Genomic DNA, 22,149 nt, shown 5'->3' with positions numbered 1-22,149 from the left:
GGTCGAGGGTCCTGGAAGCAGCGACGAAGGGCTGAGAACCGCACGATTCTCGAAGCAATAATTGTTTGTGTAATCGTGAGATACAGATATTCCTCTGCCACATTATTTCAGTAAGTCAGTGCGCACGTAGTAGAAAAGCGAAACATGAACTAAAGGTACGTACTTACAGGGCAATCCGGGCCCAGCTGGGCCAAACGAACGAAAAATCCAGTCAGGAGTGTCGTCCTGGTACCTTACACGCGCTCTCGTTCCGTTTGATCTGTCTGAACGAGAAACGCACAGTTGGAAGCTCAGCGCTTTAATATCCAATGACAAGTGGTATCAAGGAAGTTCAAGTTGTTCTCGAAATATGGTGCCGGGAAGTGCCGACGACCGCGTCTTGTGTTTGTCCTTCCTCGGTCGAATCTTCACTCGATACGTTTTCCTTCTATGTTGCTTATGTTGAACGTTGAAAACGTTGAACCGTCGTGCGAGTAGAAGTTCACGCTCAGACCCTCAAATTGAACGGGAGTTGTGCAATCGCCGTCGGGTCTACACCGGCGCTCCAGAACAAGGTGCCGGTGCCTTGCCCGTACAGTCTTGAACTTATCACAATTTCAGCTCGGAAGTTATCCAAAACGTTCCAGACTCTCTTGACAGGGATCGTGGTTCCGACCATGATGCGAGGTGCTGTGAGTGTCTGCTGTGTCAATGCAAGGGACGTCCGCTGTCGACCATGCTCCCGAGGGCTCCCGATCGACACGTCGCGTATAAGTAACATCCGTGCACCCTTCAAGACAACAATGAGCACTGATCATTGGCCCCTGGGATGGCAGTTCAATGTACGTAACATTCATCAAGTGACGCCGAAACAATCGTTTACAGTGATCGGATCCATCTTTCTGGGAGACCAAGGGTGGGGCATCTCTCTGGCTCTGTGCGTCAAGATGCCCACTTGATACAAAGCTTTTTCACCTCACCTTAACAACGAGGGACACCACTACTCGACGCGGTAGGCGATGAGCGGCACCCGATAAACGACATCGAGCGACCCACACTCGCGCTCGGTCAATGCGTACGCCCTTAGCTCGACAGCGGACCCAAGAGACCGCTGTTAAGCGTTGACGGGTGAGCGTCTTCGATTTTTTTCAGAGCCAAGCAGGAGGGGTTTCCGAATAGACTAATCCACATTTGGCCAGGTGAAAAGAACGCCTCCGTAGTGACTGGCGGACGCCAAAACCGTGCACGATGTATCAGCATGGCTGTCAGAAACATTCGTTATCAATCCCGCTATAAGCTTGGGAGGTACTGTTTGTTCTCCCATTTGCGCGGCACCTACCTGCGGGTTGGTCCAGCAAGCGTGTCGAATCATACCGTGCTGGTATACCCCTCTCAACGCCATGGATTACGGTATGTTCTACCAGCACCATTCGTCGTCTTCTGACAGCGTCTTTTCAGACGCGTATGATGCATTGCTTCATTACATCTTCAAGCAGGTCAGTCTGTGTACACCTCTCTCCCACTGCATAAAGTCAATTGCGCTTCTCTTTTATTTAGACCCAAGGAGATGCGTGGTTCAAGCCCACGGAGGAGAACCTGCACGTCGGTGTATGTCTGCGTGTAGATAATGGTCTATTCCGTATCTTCCCTTATGAGAACAGCTACCTGGAGCCATTCGAGATGGCCGTGAGAGCCCTTAATCCTGTCGTCGCGATCAAGACACGAAGCGCTGCTGTTCACGCGGCACTTGCTACAGTGTACGTTGTCTCGCCCTTGGTGTAAACGCAAACACTCATCGACAGTCTGCATATAGCACGGAGGACGATACGGCTATCTATATTGATCGCGACACCCGTATACAGATCGTCGAGACAATGCTACTTTTACCTCGTGCGGACCGAGAACAATGTGCTGCTTTCATCGTAAGCTACCTCTGGTGTAACTACGTCTAGTGCATCGCTTAAGAGTGTTTGTTCTGCCGTAGCGTGACGAACGTGTTCTTGTTGTCTGGTCGTACAACCTTGATACCTTTGTTCCAACTTGTATTGACTTCCAGGACAAACTCGTTCAGCTTGTGTGGAAGCAACGGGCATCAATTCCCTCTCTAACGAACTCCGTTGTAGCTTCGACCAGCGCCTCCTATGACAATCTCACCGAGAAGGTTGAAACTGCCATCAACGAGAAGGAGGTCGTTGCGATCGCCAAGGAGAAGGAAACGACGCAGAAGCCGCGGACTTGCGCAATTAACATCTTCCGGTATTGGGTTTCTGACAAGGACGATGTGGAGAAACGTGCGGAAGGACCATCATATAGGCCTACACGACTCTTTGGGCCTGTCTATGCTGGCTTTGCCGCTGCTTTGTCTATCTGTATGTCTTTTCCCGTTTCTCTATACGCAACATTCATCCGATACTCCGACAGTTTTTGTTGCTAGCGGTATCACTGTTCTTCTCCAGGAGATGGTCTTAGATGGCTCCTACACTCGATTCGCTCTCCTTGCCACCGCACCGTTCCTCTTTTCCGTCTCGTTGGTAAGCCTATAGCTTGTCATCGTCAGAGAGTTGGAGCGATTTGCATTCTCTGCCAGTTCTTCTCGTTGCAGATCGTCACGAATCTGTCGTACATGTGCGTCCTTAACTCCTAATACGCTTGCGCACCATCTTTCTCACCATTTACTAGCTTTGGTCCAGTCTCACAATTCCACGAGAACTCCAAATATTATTCTGCCGTCCCTCCTGGGCCTAACAAGGTTGTTGACGGCAACTTGCCGCACATCACGATCGAGCTGCCAGTTTACAAAGAGAGTCTAAAGGAAACGATGTAAGTGGCGAAACAAATTTCACATCGATACCCAGATTACCTTCGCGCCATCATCGGTGACTGTGATTACCATATATGGTACAGCGGCGGGATCATTTTACATCGGAATATTCCCCGTTATTCGGCGCTAAGTACGACTTTTCCAGAGGGCCTTCGGTGTATTCGATCAAGAAAGCGATGCAGACCTACGCTCGCCAAGGAGGCACCTCGTCCATTTTCGTCCACGACGATGGTCTTCAGCTCATTTCTGAGGAAGAGCGCAAGGAGCGCGTCGCTTTCTACGCGGACTACAACATCGGCTGGGTTGCGCGTCCGCCACACAGCAACGATCCCGATGGCTTCAAACGTCCTGGGCGTTTCAAGAAGGCGTCGAACATGAACTACGGTTTGGCGCTTTCGCTAAAACTCGAGAAGCATCTGCTTGCGCTTGAAGCAGATGCAGCAGCGCGCGGTCTAGACGCTAGCCAAGTCGAAGGAGAGTGTCTCGAGGATAAGGCCATGAACCTGGCTGTTGAAGAGATTTATGAGGAGAGCGGCAAGCGGTGGCGCCCGTGGGCATACAACGGCAAGTCTCTTCGGGTTGGCGAGATCATCCTTATCATCGACTCCGACACCATTGTCCCTGAGGACTGTTTCCGCGATGCTGCTCGTGAGCTTTCGGAGTGCCCCGAGGTCGCCATCATCCAGCATGAGTCAGACGTCATGCAGGTTGCTCACCATTACTTTGAGAACGGTATCGCGCACTTCACGCGTCGCATTAACAAGTGTATCTCCATGGGCTGTGCGAACGGTGAGGTGGCTCCTTTCGTTGGACACAATGCCTTTCTCCGCTGGTCTGCTCTGCAGGATGCCGCATTCATTGATCCCGCTGATGGCTTGAAGAAGATTTGGTCCGAGGTCAATGTCTCTGAGGACTTTGACATGGCCCTGCGGTTGCAACTCAAGGGATATATCATCCGCTGGGCGACCTATTCGAAAGGTGGCTTCAAGGAAGGTGTTTCCCTCACTTGCGACGACGAATTGAACAGATGGCAGAAGTACTCGTATGGTAAGCTCCGCTTACACTTACTGCGAACCACGTTGTTGATTTTCCTCATCTCCTAGGTTGTAACGAACTTATCTTCAACCCGTTCATTGAGTGGTGGCGCAAGGGCCCTGTAACGAAGCAGCTGCATACCTTCATTTGGTCTCAAGCTCCCGTCCACTACAAAATAACCATGATGGCATGTAAGTGTTGTCGCGTACTTGTTAGCGTGATGTAAAAGACTAAACCTAATACCCTACAGACATGTTCTCGTACTGTACGCTTCACCTTTCAAGCCACGTGCATGTGAAGGAACTCATCACATTTCCTCAGATGGTATTGCATCCGCTATCATACTTTCCACAATGAACTATCTCTTGTTGGGTTGGGATATTACCGTACGTTCTAGCAAGTTGTGCAAAGTCTGGTCTCATCCATAATCCCACAACAGATTGATGGTTACTATGAGCATAGTTTTGAAATCTGGCTCGCCTGCACTGTCGTGTTCCCCGGTGCAGGTAACGTGGGCTTTACATTGCTCGAGTATCGTCTGGGGATTCGCAGTTTGTTCGATGCTCTGCTCGAGAACCTGACCTGGATTCCCTTCTTGTGAGTTGTCGTGGTTGTCTTGATTATCTGTGTCCGCAGTAATCTGATTCCCTTGCAGCTTTTTCTTTTTCAGCGGTCTCAGCATTCACCTAACGCAGGCAGTGCTCGCGCATCTGTTCTCATACAATATCACATGGGGTGCGACAAAGAAGGAGGTGGAGCGGTCGAATTTCTGGCTCGAAGTTCCCAAGATTCTCAAGCGTTTCTGGCTGGCATTGGTGGTCTGTATCGCGATCTGCGCGGCCATGATCATCTTGTCGACCAGCCTTATTCCCGAGGGATGGCAGATCTACAGTTGGAACTGGGCTGTAATATTCCCCCTGGCGTAAGTGATATCTCATCCCGTTGTACACCATCCTGACTGACCTCATTATACCGAATGGTAGTATCAATGCTGGTTGTCATATCCTTTTTCCCGTGAGTGATTTCTTATGCGAAAATACAACGTTTGACCGTTACCTGCGCAGATTGTGCTCAATCCGTGGCTTATGATCTTCTCATATTGAAAGCTGTGCAGGTGTGCTTCTCCATCTATCTCCTATAATCTCTCTTTCTGAAGCCCTTCCTCACGGACTAGAACATGATAGATCGTGGGCTCTCTTTTACAGTAGTGTACCCATTCATTCAATGGACTTGGTTTTGGGTTTCCGGTTGCTTTTCGAGTTTTCACCCTATCCCCCATCATAGACTATGTGAAGACTTGCACGACTAGGATATTGTATTGCCGTGTATACCTTCCGTCCGCTCTTTACTACACCCTTGGATAGTTACTAGAACACTAGTATACCTGGGCTTCAACTAACGGTTTAGATTGCACATAACTGATGCCTGACTTAAGATGCTTACATACTCTCAATGTGTAGCGCCTCGCGTCGAGCCATCGTTGACGCAACAAGTATACTTCTTGCTACGCGTCCAACCGCCATCCAGGATACCTGCTGTTAAAACTACCATTTGGACGATGGTGATTCTTCGTCAAGACGACATCGCAAGGCGACCATAACATCCGCCTCAAGATGATTCTACCTTCTAAGTGTCAGGCCGACGGATCATCACGTCTGTCAATAGCGTAGAATATTGCAGAGCACAATGAACGTCCGCCGGGAGCTCGTGGACAAGTACTGTTATTTGCTGAGCACCCGACTGGCTTGTCACACTTCGGAACGTCTTGTCCACAGATTTAGTCTAACAGTCTCAGCATGACCTGGAACACATTTTTTGATAGCCAACAACAGTTTTGATCTTCAATCGTACACAGGGATACCTGACTGATCTTGGTGGCCACCCTAACTAGTGATCCAATGCCCACAGGTGCATGGCCACTGCCGTTCCGAAGAGACGTATCCACTGGGACACATGCTGGACAGAATATTCATAAACATCCATTGAGCTGCGACAGGTATCTTGGGAAGAAGGATGAATATGTGCAAACGTGCTACCGCCGCGTTACGATGGGTTAAACGCGACATCGAGAGTCAACTGAGAGGCGCTCACTTCAAGAAACGAAGCTCCGTTCCAAAACCGAGGCGCCTTCCGATAGAGGAACACACGCAGGAATATTAAGAAGGAATGGCAGTAGGAAGGGCCTTTCCAAGCAATAATGAACCTTAACCAAGGCCTACAGACACATTGGGCAAGACTCCATTAAAAATATCAAGTGACGTCAAAATGTCAATCCGAAGAGAACAGATAGTTAAACCACCCACCGGGCTCGCGGAACAGGATGACAGCTACACTGGCACGGTGAGACAATTGTGATACGTGAGATTGGAAGCATGGTCATTGAACTGTGGCTATCGGATTCTGTCCTAGTCCTCGGTGCGCCTTCATCGTGGAAGAAAGACAGTTCAATGGGCTTGAATTCAGGAAACTGAACCGAATAATACGTTCCTCACGCATTCAATATTTCGTTGAATGAAACCTTTGCTCTATAACCATGGCGACATGGCAGGACGCAGGGCCCGAGGCCAGCCCGAACCTTCAATATAAGAAAAAGAAGCTGAACATGAAATCAACGGATGTTTTAAAGCAGGATGCAATGCACAGACCTATTCATCTGCCCATCCTATCATGAACTCATCCCAGAGCTCTGCATCGGCGGGTGCGGATTTGGCTCCACAGTGTGAGAAACTAGAGGCTCGCGTTCTCCTATGTCTTCGGCTCCTTTGCCTCCAATGCAAGAGCTGGTGCACAGGTTCTCTGTGCATGTATGTCCTATACTCGTATGCGTTCAACATTAGCAGCCGCGAGCTAGGTGGTAAAACCACTGTTTACTGACGAACGCTACTGAAGTCAACACAAATGCCGGCGACTACGTCGCAACACGCGGTGACAGCTACTGACAAGCAGCTGGATAATACCTCATCGGACATTAACTGCAGTGTCCAGGAATTTTTGTGTAATGATTGTGATCCTGGCGAGTTTCTAGGGGTGAAGCGCCCAGCCTGAGGCGCTGATCTATGAATGCCAAATTTAGGTAGTGACTATAGGGTTAAGGTTGGAAATGGAGTACAACATTTGTACTTCAAACCGAAAGGTGCATTTGTCCCCAACTACCCTATATCCAAGGACGTAAAACGAGGTCGCCACCCACGGCCTGATACTTTACCAATTTGAACCTTATTTCCATAATATTGGCATGACCAGAAGCCAGAAGGCCAAAACGTTGGCTCGGACAGACTTGTATATACATAAACTGTGCACTCACATAACGTTGAAAGCATTTTGACTCAACACATAAAAAAAATTCTAAGCCTCGCGCCTACGCTGATATCGTCTCCGCTACGATGTTAGGAGAGAAATACCAGAGCATATACAGTCCATACCAGACGAAGTCAACAAGCTATCGAGGTGAGATGGGGTTCGGATCCTCGGCAGTCAGCCACTGTCGCACCTGTCCATCCACGTCGAATCTATCGATATGCGCCTGTGCCATAGCTCTGAACCGATCCCTATTCAAATCACTGGGGACAACGTCTTCGCCCAAAATCTTCACCGCTTCAGACCATACTTCCGTCTCCCTTTCAAATCGAGCCGTCGGCTTCCTCAGAATTCCCTTCTCCATTAGAGCGTAGTAATAATCACCACGGAAATTTTCCTCCTCCTTCCCAACTTCACCAAAGATGTATTCGAAGAGCTGAGGGTAGATCACGTCACGAATTAAGCCAGGGAATTGAATAGCCTGCTCAAAGAGATAAACACCCAGACAATTCGAGAATAGACATGAGAGCAAGAGACTGCCGCCCGGATTGGCGTTCTGCTCGGCTTCCCGCAGGAGTCTGTCAAACGTTGCTTGGTCCTGCACGTTCCGTAAGCGGAGTGGGTGGTCGTCATCCCAGAAAGGATGATCAACGATGAAGAGTGGATAGCATGCAAAACTGACAACGGACTGTGTGGTGGAAAACTCCCAATCGATGACCGCAGAAATGACAGGCTTGGAGTCCACATAAGTAACCATGATATTTTGAGAATGAAAGTCTCCCGGACATAACGGAAATCCTGCGCAATCCAGGGATGGGTCGTAGAGGTGAGGAATGAGCGAACGAATGAACCATGCTTGCGCGTAGAAGTACTCCTTTGCTCTATCTCCGAAGTCGTTGTCACGAATGCGCTGCAGCGTGGTAGTCGCATAATGCATCCAGTACTCAGCGCCACTCGAATACGTGGATGTCATAGCAGAAGAAGCATTCCTGTCCTCGGGTGATGCAAAGGATGATGCAGACTGTACACACCAAGCGTCTTTGCCGACACCATTCCTTTTGAACAGAGCACCGATCCTGTCGAAGCGGTGCGTTGAAAGCTCCAGTAGGATGTCGATGACCTGTCGTAACACAATCTCGCGGTGATCATCCGTCATGCCGTCCCACAGGGTGTTGAGGGGAACTCCATCCACTTTTGACATCAGAATGTAAGGCGAGCCCACTAGAGGATCCACTTCGGCGCTGAAATGCAAGATACGGGGAATGGGAATGCGAGTGTACGTGGCGACATATTCCATGGTTGCTACTTCACTAGAGATCCGGTTGGAAAGAGCTCTAGAGTGCTCCGTCGTGTACCCATTGGATGGTCGATGTGGTACACGGGCCACGATAACGGTCTTGTCGGCATTGTCGAGGTGGAGGAATCGAACGACGTTATATCCGCCCCACAGCGGATCGCGCCATTCAGCTGATTGCACTTGATGGAGTTTGCATGTGATGGCAGAGAGGGCGTCCCAATTGATCGCGTTCACTGTGTCCTCCACGCGACGCTCCAACGAATTTGAGCACTTGGACGAGGGGATGCTCGTGTGTTCGGGTTCGTCTGGCATTTGTGAGAGGAGCGGCGCTAACTGGTAGTTTGCGGGGATTTAACAAGGGTATAGCCAGAACTTGAGAAAATATTTACCTTGTCACTCGAAAGAGTACTTCTATAGTGTTGGCGGCCTGACTGCTTTCGCGGGTGCGATGCCAGTGGGTTTTCCGTGAACGCGATGCCAACTGTGGGTCCACAGTAATCTCGGGGTGCTGGCTTATGGGAGATTGTGCCGACAGTGTGCCACCGCGTAAGCCAGCTGATCTAATTCTACTATGCGCCGAGGGAGACAAAGGTATGTAATTGGAGTGTCCGAGACCAACTCGAGTCATGACCATTCGGCACCGTGCACCCGGAGTTCTGGTGCACACTGCCGCTAGGCTACGCTAGGGCGGCCTTCTTAGATCAAGATTTCATTACCCTTGGCCCAGCGGGGACCCACACTGATCGGTCAGAGACTCTGCGTTGCACGACCTGTTACTTCAGCTTATACAAGCTCCCTTCAAGTTGAATAAATGATCTAGCTATACTACTACCTGGTCTGGCTACTAACCTTAGTAGAGAATGCGTTGAGCATGGTATATTATTATTGTAAATGTATCCCGTGGATATGATGAGAGGATCGATGTCAACTTGAGGTACACAACGATCATACCGAGCGCCGACTCGGAGCGCCAGGGCGATAATCTATCCCTGTTATATACTGCTGTGGTAAAGTTCTACCACTAGACGCTCTTATTGTCGCTCTTCGGTTGATTCGGGGCGTCCTCGCCGCGGTGTATCAATAATTATCGCTTTTGCAAAATCCACGGTCAACTGTGTTTGATAGAAATAAGCATAGTTAGTCCGACAATAATTCAATATGAGCTAACGTACCACAGTGGCGTGGTGATACAATGACTCGAGTCAGTCGCCATATCTAGAAGGACAAGGGGATATACTGCCATTCGTGTAGCTGTGGGATGATATCTGCGAGGCTCGCAGTGATACTGCATACGCCGTCCTCTGAGTAAACGTGCACAGTCACCTAGTTATATTCTGACGCCCTGTGAAGCATGCTATATAAGTTGTGCACGAAGGACACAAAGGGCAACGAAATCTCCTACCTTACCGACATGACCCTTCACCACTGTGCAGCAACTCCAGGCTGTAGTGGAAGTGTTGCCCCTGGATATGACTGTCCTAAATGTCATGCCTACCAGCCGTGCGCCACATCCACTTGCAAGTACTTCGTACTCAGGAGAGGCGACACATGCCCAGCCTGTGTGGCTGCAGGTATATACCTTTGTATACCAATTTGATTCCAGTCAGGAGTAACCTCGCTACCCGACAGCCGAAGGCATGGCGGCGCGTGCGAAGACTGCCGCTAAACAGACTCAGAAGTGATGGTAAGTAGTATTCTAATGGTCACCACCGCAGCGATAACAGACGTACACCATTAGATAACGTCTGAATCACGCCTCTCGTGCGTTGTGTTTTCCAGATGGTCGGCAAGCAGTGAAATTCACGTACCGAAATAGCAGAATGTCTGAATGAAGGATAGCATAGTGATGTCAGCGTCTTTATTTGTATGTTAGGATTTGTACAGAAAGATGTCCCCTACCACCGATTTGTAAATCTAGAGTTGTCTTCCCCCGCGTAGGATGCCCGATAAGCATAATCTGCGAGGTCAACATGCGCACGAAGCATGAATGATAAGTTGTCACGATGAAAGGATAATGCTGTAGAATCCACACGGCTTCACCAGTTGCGATTTCCACGCGTGACATGAGCTTCCGCGTGGCACTTCTTATTACTTGGCCAGCGGTTGGTCCTAATTCTGGTGACTAAAAGGAGGCAGAGCTATTGATCCAGATGCTGTATCACAAGGCCATGCACTCACATAGCATTGAAAGCATTTCGACTGAACATATAACAGAATTCTAAGATCAACGCCTCACACCCAAAGTGTGATCATCTCCACCGTACGATGTCAAGAAGGAAATGAGTGTATACAATACACACCAAACGAGGTCGAGGATTCAAGCTATCAAGGTGAGATAGGCTTCGGATCCTCGGAAGTCAGCCATTGTCGCACCTGTCCTCCCACGTCGAATTTATCAGCGTGCACCTGTACCAATGATCTGAACTGATCCCTATGCAAATCACCGGGGACAACATCTTCGCCCAGAACCTTCACCGCTTCACACCATACTTCCGTCTCCCTTTCGAATTGTGCCGTCGGTTTCTTCAGAATACCCTTCTCCATTAGAGCATAGTAATATTTGGCACAAAAGTTGTCCTCCTTGTCCTCATCTTCACCAAAGATGTGTTCAAAGAGCTGGGGGTAGACGGTATCCAAGATCAAGCCGGGGAATTGAATTGCCTGCCCAAACAGGTAGACACCTTTGCTCTTGGAGAAAAGACGAGAAAGTAAGTGGTTGCTTCCTGGATCGGCTTTCCCCTCCGCCTCGCACAGGAGTCTATCAAATGTCGCTTGGTCCTGTATATTCCGTGAACGGAGTGGGTGGTCATCATCCCAGAAAGGATGATCAACGATGAAGAGCGGATAGCATGCAAAACTGACAATCGGGCGCGCCGTGGAAAACTCCCAATCGATGACCGCAGAGATGACTGGCTGGGAATCGCCATGGGTAATCATGATATTCTGAGAGTGAAAGTCGCCAGGGTACAATGGAAATCCTGTGTTATCGAGCGATGGGTCGTAGAGGTGAGGAATGAGCGAGCAAAGGAACCATGCTTGCACGTAGTCGTACTCCTTTGCTCTATCTCCAAAATTGGTGTCACGAATGCGCTGTAGCGTGGCATTCGCATAATGCATCCAATACTCAGCGCCACTCGAATACGTCGATGTCATAGCAGAAGAAGCGATCGTGTCCTCCGGAGGTGCAAAGGATGATGCAGTCCTCACACGCCATGCACCTTTCCCGATGCCATCCCCTTTGAATAGGGCACCAATCCAGTCGAAGCGGTGCGTTGAAAGCTCCAGTAGGATGTCAACGACCTGTCGTAACACAATCTCGCGGTGATCATCCGTCATGTCGTCCCACAGGGTGCTGAGGGGAACTCCATCCACTTTTGACATCAGAATGTAAGGCGAGCCCACTAGAGGATCCACTTCGGCGCTGAAATGCAAGACACGGGGGATGGGAATGCGAGTGTACGTAGCGACATATTCCATGGTTGCCACCTCACTAGAGATTCGGTTGGAAAGAGCCCTAGAGTGCTCCGTCGTGTACCCCTTGGATGGTCGATGTGGTACACGGGCCACGATAACGGTCTTGTCGGCATTGTCGAGGTGGAGGAATCGAACGACGTTATATCCGCCCCACAGCGGATCGCGCCATTCAGCTGATTGCACTTGATGGAGTTTGCATGTGATGGCAGAGAGGGCGTCCCAATTGATCGCGTTCACTGTGTCCTCCACGCGACGCTCCAACGAATTTGAGCACTTGGACGAGGGGATGCTCGTGTGTTCGGGTTCGTCTGGCATTTGTGAGAGGAGCGGCGCTAACTGGTAGTTTGCGGGGATTTAACAAGGGTATAGCTAGAACTCGAGAAAATATTCACCTCAGTGTCACTCGGAAGACAAAGAGTCCTGCAGTGTTGACTGCAGCAGCAGCTTTCCGGGGCCCTGCCAGTTTAGCTTCTATGAACGCGATGAACTGTGCCGCGTCCAAGCAAGTCCAGCGCAGCTGGTCTGTGACTCGAGATGACAGTACTCGCCGGTACCTGGTGCTACGGTGGAAACCAGCCATGCGCCGAGGTTGAGGTATGCAATCGATTCAACGTGAGTCATAGACGTCATCGATCATTCGGTACCGCGCACCGGACTCGGAGTTCATCAGGAAAAACCTCCCAGCGCAATTGCGAAGAATTATATGATAATTGTGGATAATTCATGAGAATGAAAAAATTTGGAGTGCATTGTGAGGAAAGTCACTTAATTTCTCAACTTCAATGACATCAGGAAAAACCACCCAGCACAATTGTGAAGAAATGTATGATAATTGTAGATAATTCACAAGAACGAGAAAATTTGAAGTGCATCGTGCACTGAGGAAAGTCACTCAATATCTCGACTTCAATGATAATCTGATTTGAAAACCTCATAATTACATGTAAATTGTACGCTAATCAGAAACTCTACTGGGATCTTGGAAAACAGTTCCTCCAGAACACTCTTGAAGAGAGTCATCAGCTGAACCAGTGCTTACCATGATCACACAGCAAAAGCAGAAACAGCACCGGCTCAACACTCAGCAAAGATGGCTGTAAATGCAGCAGCTGGTTCGAAGCGATCCGAATGGTGTATTAGATGTTGCCGATGTGTCCAACTGAGCAGCATGGGTAAGAACGTGAGGCAGGCGAGAATGCGGGACAGCAGATGCAAGGTGTACAAAGACATGAGGCGAGAGAGATGGAGGAGGCAAGATGCAAGGGCGAGATGACATGTGGAGGCTGGACAGATGCAGTCAGCGAGGCAGGTAAGGTGGGGAGATGCCAGGCAAGGCAGGAGATATGAGCTGCGAGATAAGTGCGGGATATGGGGTATAGGTGATCAACCAGTGACGATGCAACTTGCAAGGGTGAGTTGAAGTCATCGCCCAGGAATTGCTAAGTTCAACGGCACGTGATGACGTTGATTGGACCAAACAAGAGCAAGCACTGGTTCACTGCAGCGTCCGTCTTCTCTGCTTCATATTCACGTCTTTGTTGACCCGCAACACTTATTCTATGGTACGTGCTTTCTCTGTCACCCCTCACGGATGCATTTAACAAAGCTGATATTGGCACGCAATGCTAGGCATAGTATTGTGTAGTAGCACAAGGGCAACACTCGAGGCGCGTCACTACATTCTATGTGCCTCGCTGAAAGACTAACTCGGTTACTAGTAAAATGAAAATGCAGGGCATCTATGGATGCTCCAACTCTGGCCCCCCTCAACACATCAAATTTAGTCGGACGCTGGAGTCGACCCGCACCACCCCATAAACCCCCGCAGCGGTTACCACCCCCTTGCGTACAATGACCTCGAGCCGTCATCTGCACACGAACAATCCACACCAGGAATATATGACCTCGAAGCCGTTGACTATGACTATGCACACCCGCCCCCTGGCTCCCCTCCTGGTCCATCAGATCGTGCACTGCCAAATGAGTACGGCAATTCCAATGATCTCATCTCTGCCGGTACAGATGATGCACGGAGAAGGGGCGGCTGGCTCAGGAGGTCCACGGCTGCGATTTTGCCGAGCTATTATGTCGAGAGGTTCGAGCTTTCCCCGCATGCGCCCGCTGGTATGATCGGAGGGGGCACCTCCAACGACCGTGTCTTTGTGAACGTGACTGCGAAACCCTCACGGCCTCTTAGGATATGGGATGGTATGCTGGCGATTTTTCTCCCTTATTTGCCCAGGCGGTATGCAAGTGCCCTTTCGATGACTAACATATCTCTTTAAGTATTATACTTTGTACTGTCTAATAACATGCTCATTTTCCTACTGTATTATTGAGTAAATGAGGCCTGATTCGTTGTCACAACATGTATAATAGCAAGAATTGAAGAGAAAACCCTGTAACAAATGTGTGTAATGTTAAGAAATGTTGAGAATTAATAAGTGAAATCGGCAGGGGCCGTCTATTTCATGTAATTCTCAACAATCTTGATAATCGCTGGAACACGTAGAATCTCGACTATTCTTGACAATTAACATATAATTTTGACCAATTTGCGCGGGAGGTTTTCCCTGATGCTTCTTGGCGGCGGCGGACCAGCGGGGACCCACAAACGCGTCAGTCACACTTCAATGACTTCACTGTACGAAGGTTGAAGCAGAGTAGCTACACTGTCTTTGGGAGAGTGACTTCACCCTTCATGCCACAGAATACCCACTTATCACAAAACCATGCATTGAAAGCATTTCGACAGAATACACAGTAAGAATCTAATGTTATCTTATGTATGTATTATACGCCGACTGCACGATCCTACCTGCTTGCTATGATATTCGCAAAGGGTTCAAACTTCAAACTATGGAGGGGACACGGGCTTGGGATCCTCGGTAGCCAACCATTGTCGGACCTGTCCATCCACATCGAACTGATCGGCGTGCTCCAGTATCACAGCTCTAAACTGATCCCTACGCAAATTCTTGGGCACAACATCAGTGCCCAGGACGTTCATCGCTTCATGCCAAACTTCCGTTTCCCTTCTGAACTGTGATGTCAGTTTCTTGAGAATCCCCTTCTCCAAGAGAGCCCAGTAGTATTCAGTTTGGAACTTCTCCTCCTCATCCTCAACTATTCCGAAGACGTGCGCAAAGAGTTGGGGGTAGATCACGTCACGAATTAAGCCAGGGAATTGCATAGCCTGCTCAAAGAGATAAACACCCAGACAATTCGAGAATAGACATGAGAGCAAGAGACTGCCGCCCGGATTGGCGTTCTGCTCGGCTTCCCGCAGGAGTCTGTCAAACGTTGCTTGGTCCTGCACGTTCCGTAAGCGGAGTGGGTGGTCGTCATCCCAGAAAGGATGATCAACGATGAAGAGCGGATAATGTGCAAAGGTAACAATCGATTGTGTGGTAGAACCCTCCCAATCGATGACCGCAGAAATGACAGGCTTGGAGTCGGTAAAGGTAACCATGATGTTCTGAGAGTGGAAGTCGCTCGGATACAAGGGAAATCCGTCTCTATCGAGCGACGGGTCGTAGAGTTGAGGGATCAGCGATCGAAGGAACCACACTTGGACATAGTCGTACTCCTTCCCTCTATTTCCGAATTTATTGTCATGTATGCGCTGTAGCATCGCATTCGCGTAGCGCGTCCAGTATTCAACGCCACTGGAATATGTGGATGCCATAGCACTAGATTCGATCTCGTCCTCTGGTGATGCAAAAGATGATGCAGTCTTCACACACCAGGCTGCTTTGCCGACACCGTCCCCTTTGAATAGGGCACCGATCCTGTCAAAGCGCTGGTTTGAGAGTTCCAGGAGGATATCAACGACCTGTCGTAATACGATCTCGCGATTATCGTCCGTCATGCTGTCCCACAGGGTGCTGAGGCAAACTCCGTCAACTTTCGACATCAATATATAAGGCGAGCCCACGAGAGGATCGACTTCAGCGCTGAAATGCAAGACACGGGGAATGGGGACGCGGGTGTAGGTGGCGACATATTCCATGGTTGCCACCTCACTAGAAATTCGGTTCGAAATCGCTCTGGCGTGCTCCGGCATGTATCCCTTGGATGGTCGATGCGGCACTCGGGCCACAATAATCGTCTTGTCAGCATTGTCGAGGTGGAGGAATCGAACAACGTTATATCCACCCCACAGCTGATCACCCCATCGAGCTGATTGGACCCGATGGAGTTTGCATGCGATTGCAGACAGCGCCTCCCAGTCGATCGCATTCACTGTATCCTCCACGCGACGCTCCAGTGAGCATCTGGAAGAAGGAGGGCTTGCAACGTTGGAGCCTCCTGGCAGTTCCATGAAACAATTGAGCAATACCAGCTGGTTAATTTCAGGTCCATTCAGCGGCAGTACATCCAGGAACTCAGATTAAAAATTTACCTCCTTGTCACTCGAGGATCGGGAATCCGTATATCAACGCAGTGTTCACGGGTGCTGGCACAGTGGGGGTCTCTACGTTGGCGGTGTATAGTAGGATCCTGCAAGCGCAGACTGAAAGAGATTGTTCCGGCACCGACAAACCAATTGACCCAGTACTTACTAGCACCAGGTACCGTGGAGGTTTCTCTCCTACTGATGGAATTCACCGTCTCGCGCTCATCAGCGGACTAAATTACTGGGCGGCTCAGCTGGACCCACAACCGTGATGCCACGTGCGTTGGGTCCAGCGTCAAAAGTAGCTTGTCTCCACTATTTCGTGTATATATATAAGCGGCTGACTGACTCAGGATCGTATTGGGGTGTCTTGTGAAGGTAAGGGCATAATAGTACTAGTTGCATCGATCCCAACTTAAAGGACGTTATTGCAACGAGGGCCGAGCGCTGAGAGTGATAATCAATCGCAGCCCAATTCGACATCATGGACGTTCTATCACTTGACGTGAGGCTTTCGAACCAGTTTGTTGAACGAGGGGGAGGCGCTAGCATCAGCGCGCGATGAACATCGCCCCTGCAAAATGCAGACTGATGAATATCGATCGCGTTTTCTCGGAAAGCTATCATCAGACTACTGACTGCTGCTCAGCGAACTGGGAATCAAACATGGATCCATCGTTATGACTTGACGTGCAGCCAGCTTAGATTTCAGAATCTTTTGTAATGTATGGAGTCTGAGGACACTAAAAATGTGAGGTCACGTACCAATAGAAGTTGGGGCATGATAGGAGAATGACACGACCGAGGCATTGGATATATCTTGAGAAGACATGAGGGATGCGTTCCGTTTTGTGGGAAGCTGCCTGCATGATTCACGGCTATACAGTATATGCCGGACTCAGTCCATCATACATCCCCAAAGACACACAGATGGGATCTGACGCCCTATGGAATCTTATAAGTGCTACAAAGAGGAGATTAAAGGTACCCAAACCTCCTACCTTGACCTCATCAAACGAAATGGCTCCCGGCAAGACAGCCCATCACTGTGCAGCCACTGACGGCTGCACAGGCCGCGTTCCTTCTGGACGTAACTGTCCGAAATGTGGTGCCTACAGTCGGTGTGCCACAGCCAATTGCGATCAATATGTACTCCGAAACGGCAACACTTGCCCGCAATGCAAGAGCAGAGGTCTGCTTTTATATGCCGTTATAATTTTAGCAAGGACTGACCTGCAATAAACAGTGGAGGGGGACGCAAAGCGCGCGAAGGACGCCGCGAAGAAAGCTTAGAAAGAGATGGTAAGTAAGACACAAAAGCGAACGGCAGATGATAACGGATGCACACCATTAGATGCCCTTCAGAAGTCCAGTGTCCTCCAGATAGTTGTTAAGCTCCGCAGTATTCACGCAAAGAAATTGAGGAATGTGATAATGTAGGATATCTGATAGCATGATGGTGTCAACGTGTACATCCGTAAGAATCTGTAGAGAATATGTTCGGCATTGTACAGGCGTGTACTCGTACCTCCGGTTTGCGAATGCTCATTCTCTTCCCTTGTATGAGATGTAACCTTTTATGACTCTGCGGTTTTGAAGGGAAAATGGCGCAAAGGCTAAACACTTGACCGATCCCAGGAATCTCCATCCTCACTGCATCGCACAAACTCAACAACAAATTGCCATCATTGTAGTGGTTACAATTACTGGAATCGCTGAACATCAAGCACGCTACAAGCTGGTGAGTAATCCCAGGCTTACTGAGTAGCAGTCTGCCAAACCTTTGAACGATAAATCGAGTCCCTAGAAAATTGAGATTTGACGTAGTTGATTTATGCAGCGATAATTGCACGTCGGTGTTAACGAGACTGCGCCCTGCTTGCGATCAATACGGCTTGACTTCTTAAGGACTATGGAGGTAGGACGGACCGCAGATGCCCAGACTGTCAAATAGCTCATTAGAAAGCGAATATTGGAAGTAGATCGCAAGAAAGAGGTAGCATTGATTCGTGGTTACGTAATCACTCAGATAAAAAGCGCCCAAATGAAGCACCGAGACCGAAGAAAGTTGATTTCCTGAGAGTCCATTCGGCGGACAGCTCAGAGAACGTATGTGACACGGACGATGTGAGCACGATCAAACACATTTGCGGGTCATTCACCTGTGATGGGGATTATCGAATCCTGTTAAATCGTGCGTTCCAACCTCCGGCATCTGGGAACGAACACGTCAGGCAAGTGCGAACACTGATGATCGTTGTTACGAAAAACACACCAGGGGGAAGAATACGTAAATCAATCTTCCTGGCAATCCTGCGGACAAATCGAAAGTCAATCAGCCCCGATTTGCAAGCAATTATCGTACCTCCGGTTGTCCTTGTTACTGAAGTGAGCACCTGCTTCCTTGGCCGCCCCAGACTGAGCAAGACCGACGTCGTCGTCGTCGTCGATCACATTTGTCAAGAATTTCTCCTCTTCCTTCCCCTTTGACCGAGCCAGCAACGGATTTCTCGCACACGGAGCTTTCAACATCGCAAATTGGATACAATGGGCTGTAGATCACGGCAGTCGACGCACAGAGGAATGCTCGAAATGGGCACAAAAAGGCGATTAAACCTATACGTACCATAGGGTGTTCCACACAGGCGCCGATCGCCTTAGGGGCAAACCTTTTCCTCGTCACGTTGCGTTGAATCAGAACGGTCCAAAATTGCACAAGAACACACGCGTCGGGCTCTGGGCGGGCACTTAATCGTATATGCACTCGCTTCGGAACCCAGACGCAGCGCCGTGAGTGCCGCGGGAAAAAGGGAGGAGTATTGGGTCCGCGCGCATGCGAGAAACCCAGGAGCTTCAGTCAATGTTTGCAGAATAAGCGGATAATAGATCTCTTGATCAGAGGAAATAAAGCTGGCCAGATAGAACATTGATGATCTTAATAGCAGAACCAGCAAGAAGTTCAGGGACTTCTCAGCAAACATCCAGATGTTATCCAGATAGTTCAGAGTGTTTAATCTTTAGGCAAGACTTGTGTGAGATGGCCGTTCACTACTGGTCCAGGTTCGGTAGACTCATTTCCGGTCACCACGATGCACCGTATGCACACAATGTTGCACACGAGAGTGCGTGTAAGGCTGAATCCGAGTTTGTGGGAGGGAGGAAGAGTGGTAGCGTTGATGCGGTGCGTTATCCCCCCCATACCTGCCATCTAGTATCAAGACTACAACATCAGATAAAAAGATCAGATGAGTCATGGCCAGATGAAACCTCCTCACCAGAATCTTTAATAACAATTGTCATTCTGCGATAACACGCACAGCGATATACAATACGAGAGCAACCTACTCAACAACATTGACCTAGCCCACATCAAGTTAGTTCCGACACAGTCATAAAGGTGGCCGCCAGGCCACCGTCATCGTCGATCTCCATTCCACCACGCTTCTGCATCGCACGGGTCGCCGCACGCCGTGCCTTCTTCGCTTCGTGCTTCAGCACCCGCCGGCTGAGGGGATTTGCGCGCGCCATTGATCGTCTGGCATGCCCGTCAATCGGGGCATCGTAAGCCGGCACATCGTGTGAGCGCCGCAGCCGTTTCGGCGCACGCGCTGTTGCGTCAGCGTCAATAACAGATGAGGCCCCCGTCATGTCGCGACCCAAAAAGGCAGACGGCGATGGCGAACGTGAACGCTTGCGGGGGATGTGTGGTGCCAGATCATCCGACTCCATTTGCACTCTGTAATTAGGAAGTCAGCTTGAATTTGGTCGGAGCTAAGGCGTGCGAACAGCAGCTTTGCATACAAGTTTGTACGCATCATGCAGAGTTCAGACAAAGTGTTCTTGACAGTAACTACGCACGGTGCAGACCAATGCAACTGTCACTCACCCATCCTGGTCCATTTCGTCAACGAATTCTTCTTGTTCGAGATCCATCGCCTCAGGGCCCGGCGTGCCGCCAAACGCGCCTGCATCAGCGGCACCGAACAGACCCTCCAAGGTGAAAGGTTTCGAGAACTGGCTGACAATCTGTGCTTGCCCGACGTTCTCGGCCCCGGGAGCAACAGTCCGCTGGCCGTCGTCCACGACCATAGACGGGAGAGACGATGGATGTATTGTCGGAGGGGCAGAAAAGTATGGGATCTTCTGGTGGTTCCAGTCCGTCAGGATTTGGCGCGCCGCGGCGAGAATATCTGGGGTGCCACCCTGCATGGCGGTCAGCAAGTATCTTTGAAAAAGGTGGCACATCAGTGTACCTTCAGTAGCCTGCCACTCGTGAGCGCGAGCATGGTCAAGAATTCCAGCGTCGACCCGATTTGGGGAAGGCTGTAGATCTTCTTGAGTACTTCATGGTCCGTTCGACCGAGAATTTCCTCCACTACGAATATGTGTAAGTTGATGTTCTGCTAACTTTGCACTGAGGTACACACCAAGGGCAATAGGATCGTTAATATCCTCCACTTTAACGATATTCCTTAAGAGCATGTTGTTCTTAGCCCTTTCCTTGCCCTTGCCCTCGTCGAAATCATCTTCGTCAAAGACGACTCCGGGAGAATCAATGATACGCATGCCGCGTTCCAGCTGTACCGTTTGCAAGTCCTTCGTATGGCCTGGCTGGGCTGCGACAGCACATGCCTGCAATATACCTCATGACATTATAAATACTACCGATGAAGGTCGGTACATACCTTGGACCTCTTCAGCGTATTGATCAAGCTGCTCTTTCCGACATTCGGATACCCTACGACGCCGATAGTCACACTCTGCGCTGCGCTGGGTTTATATGCCTTAAGTAGTCGCACGAGGGCGGGTGCGGTGGACGAAGATAGCTTCGAGCGCTGGTGAGAGTTAGCGGAGCGGAAAGGCAGAGTGGGGGTTGAGTGCCGAAGATATCGTAACCACTGCTGCGCATTATCTCGTGGAACAAGGTCTGGAGTACAAGATCAGTGATGTGAGCACACCGTGTGACAAGGCGGACTTACCGATCTTGTTCAGAACGAAAATCAACTTCTTCCCCTCGCCCTCTCGTCTCCGGACTTCCTCTTCCACCAGCCGACTCCTGCACCCTTCGGGGTCTCGCGCGTCGAGAACGAGTATAATAATGTCACTCTCGTCGATGACTTTGTGCAGTGCACGAATATAATGTCTCCGCAACTGCTCCTTCGTCTTCGCTGCGCCACCGGTGGACGACGACGGATCGAAAGAGACATTCTCCGACGGGGTTGCATCACCTGCGAGAAGGGCGAGCGAAGACAGCGTGGGCTCTGTCGCCATTTGTGTATCTGGATCGAAGCGATGGGGACCGGGATGCTACAGAACGATCAGTGGGCAGTCGGTCATGTCCTGGCAGTGCTACGGACAATGTGTGCTCGTTGTTTCTCTGCATTGCGGACTCTGAGACTCGGTAGGCGGGGTATTCCAGGATCCTTCTTGAGCTCTGCAAATTGTGCGACCCCTCAATTGGAAGATCAGCCTTGTTCCGAAAGAGGAACGCACTGGTTTTGAGCTGAAGCTCAGTCTTACGGTGTGTTTCTGCGGTATATGAGGGACAACTGAGACGTGGATAAATTTGAGAACGCACTATTTCTTCCCATGTTGTGAAGTAAAAGAGAACTCGAGAACACAAAACTTTGTTGAGTAACTTAAGAGCTTTGGCCTGGGTCTGCGGTGATCTGGCCCACTATATAGAGACGATGTTTTGGATATTTTGAGAACCTAAAGATTACGTTCAGGGAAACAGTAGTCAACTCTGGAGCTGTAGCCTCTTGAAAAATAGGAATCTTGGTGGGAACCAGGAGAAAGAAGTCCGTGCTGCAAACCTCCCGTAAGGGGAAGACAGGGGAAGACTTT

General features: G+C 49.8%; 6 protein-coding genes across 6 annotated transcripts; 1 reads left to right on the top strand and 5 right to left on the bottom strand.

Moving 5' to 3' along the window:
• Positions 1 to 1,379: 1,379 nt before the first annotated feature.
• On the top strand, positions 1,380 to 4,938 carry SCP_0801750 (hypothetical protein; the record flags this gene model as incomplete). Its single annotated transcript, XM_027760767.1, has 16 exons — positions 1,380 to 1,389; positions 1,438 to 1,475; positions 1,537 to 1,736; positions 1,793 to 1,901; positions 1,964 to 2,348; positions 2,401 to 2,510; positions 2,567 to 2,604; positions 2,659 to 2,799; positions 2,946 to 3,847; positions 3,904 to 4,026; positions 4,086 to 4,100; positions 4,157 to 4,221; positions 4,275 to 4,432; positions 4,491 to 4,757; positions 4,819 to 4,849; positions 4,900 to 4,938. The coding sequence occupies 16 exons, from the start codon at positions 1,380 to 1,382 to the stop codon at positions 4,936 to 4,938; spliced, it is 2,631 nt and encodes an 876-aa protein (XP_027616568.1).
• Positions 4,939 to 7,274: 2,336 nt separating this feature from the next.
• On the bottom strand, positions 7,275 to 8,741 carry SCP_0801740 (hypothetical protein; the record flags this gene model as incomplete). The annotated part of the gene is made up of 1 exon (XM_027760766.1): positions 7,275 to 8,741. One exon carries the CDS (start codon positions 8,739 to 8,741, stop codon positions 7,275 to 7,277), a length of 1,467 nt encoding a protein of 488 aa, XP_027616567.1.
• A 2,013-nt stretch (positions 8,742 to 10,754) lies between these two features.
• On the bottom strand, positions 10,755 to 12,218 carry SCP_0801730 (hypothetical protein; the record flags this gene model as incomplete). Its single annotated transcript, XM_027760765.1, has 1 exon — positions 10,755 to 12,218. The coding sequence occupies one exon, from the start codon at positions 12,216 to 12,218 to the stop codon at positions 10,755 to 10,757; it is 1,464 nt and encodes a 487-aa protein (XP_027616566.1).
• Positions 12,219 to 14,760: 2,542 nt separating this feature from the next.
• On the bottom strand, positions 14,761 to 16,227 carry SCP_0801720 (hypothetical protein; the record flags this gene model as incomplete). Its single annotated transcript, XM_027760764.1, has 1 exon — positions 14,761 to 16,227. One exon carries the CDS (start codon positions 16,225 to 16,227, stop codon positions 14,761 to 14,763), a length of 1,467 nt encoding a protein of 488 aa, XP_027616565.1.
• Positions 16,228 to 18,476: 2,249 nt separating this feature from the next.
• Positions 18,477 to 18,834, bottom strand: SCP_0801710 (hypothetical protein; the record flags this gene model as incomplete). Its single annotated transcript, XM_027760763.1, has 3 exons — positions 18,477 to 18,517; positions 18,578 to 18,615; positions 18,668 to 18,834. The coding sequence occupies 3 exons, from the start codon at positions 18,832 to 18,834 to the stop codon at positions 18,477 to 18,479; spliced, it is 246 nt and encodes an 81-aa protein (XP_027616564.1).
• An 837-nt stretch (positions 18,835 to 19,671) lies between these two features.
• Positions 19,672 to 21,893, bottom strand: SCP_0801700 (Nuclear GTP-binding protein; the record flags this gene model as incomplete). Its single annotated transcript, XM_027760762.1, has 9 exons — positions 19,672 to 20,038; positions 20,189 to 20,505; positions 20,556 to 20,677; positions 20,730 to 20,934; positions 20,988 to 21,229; positions 21,282 to 21,609; positions 21,660 to 21,736; positions 21,796 to 21,831; positions 21,881 to 21,893. The coding sequence occupies 9 exons, from the start codon at positions 21,891 to 21,893 to the stop codon at positions 19,672 to 19,674; spliced, it is 1,707 nt and encodes a 568-aa protein (XP_027616563.1).
• Positions 21,894 to 22,149: the final 256 nt, after the last annotated feature.

The sequence above is a fragment of the Sparassis crispa genome (assembly GCF_003851025.1).
Source record: "Sparassis crispa DNA, contig_000007F, whole genome shotgun sequence".
NCBI lineage: Eukaryota > Fungi > Basidiomycota > Agaricomycetes > Polyporales > Sparassidaceae > Sparassis > Sparassis crispa.
This window is presented reverse-complemented; position numbering and strand designations above follow the sequence as displayed.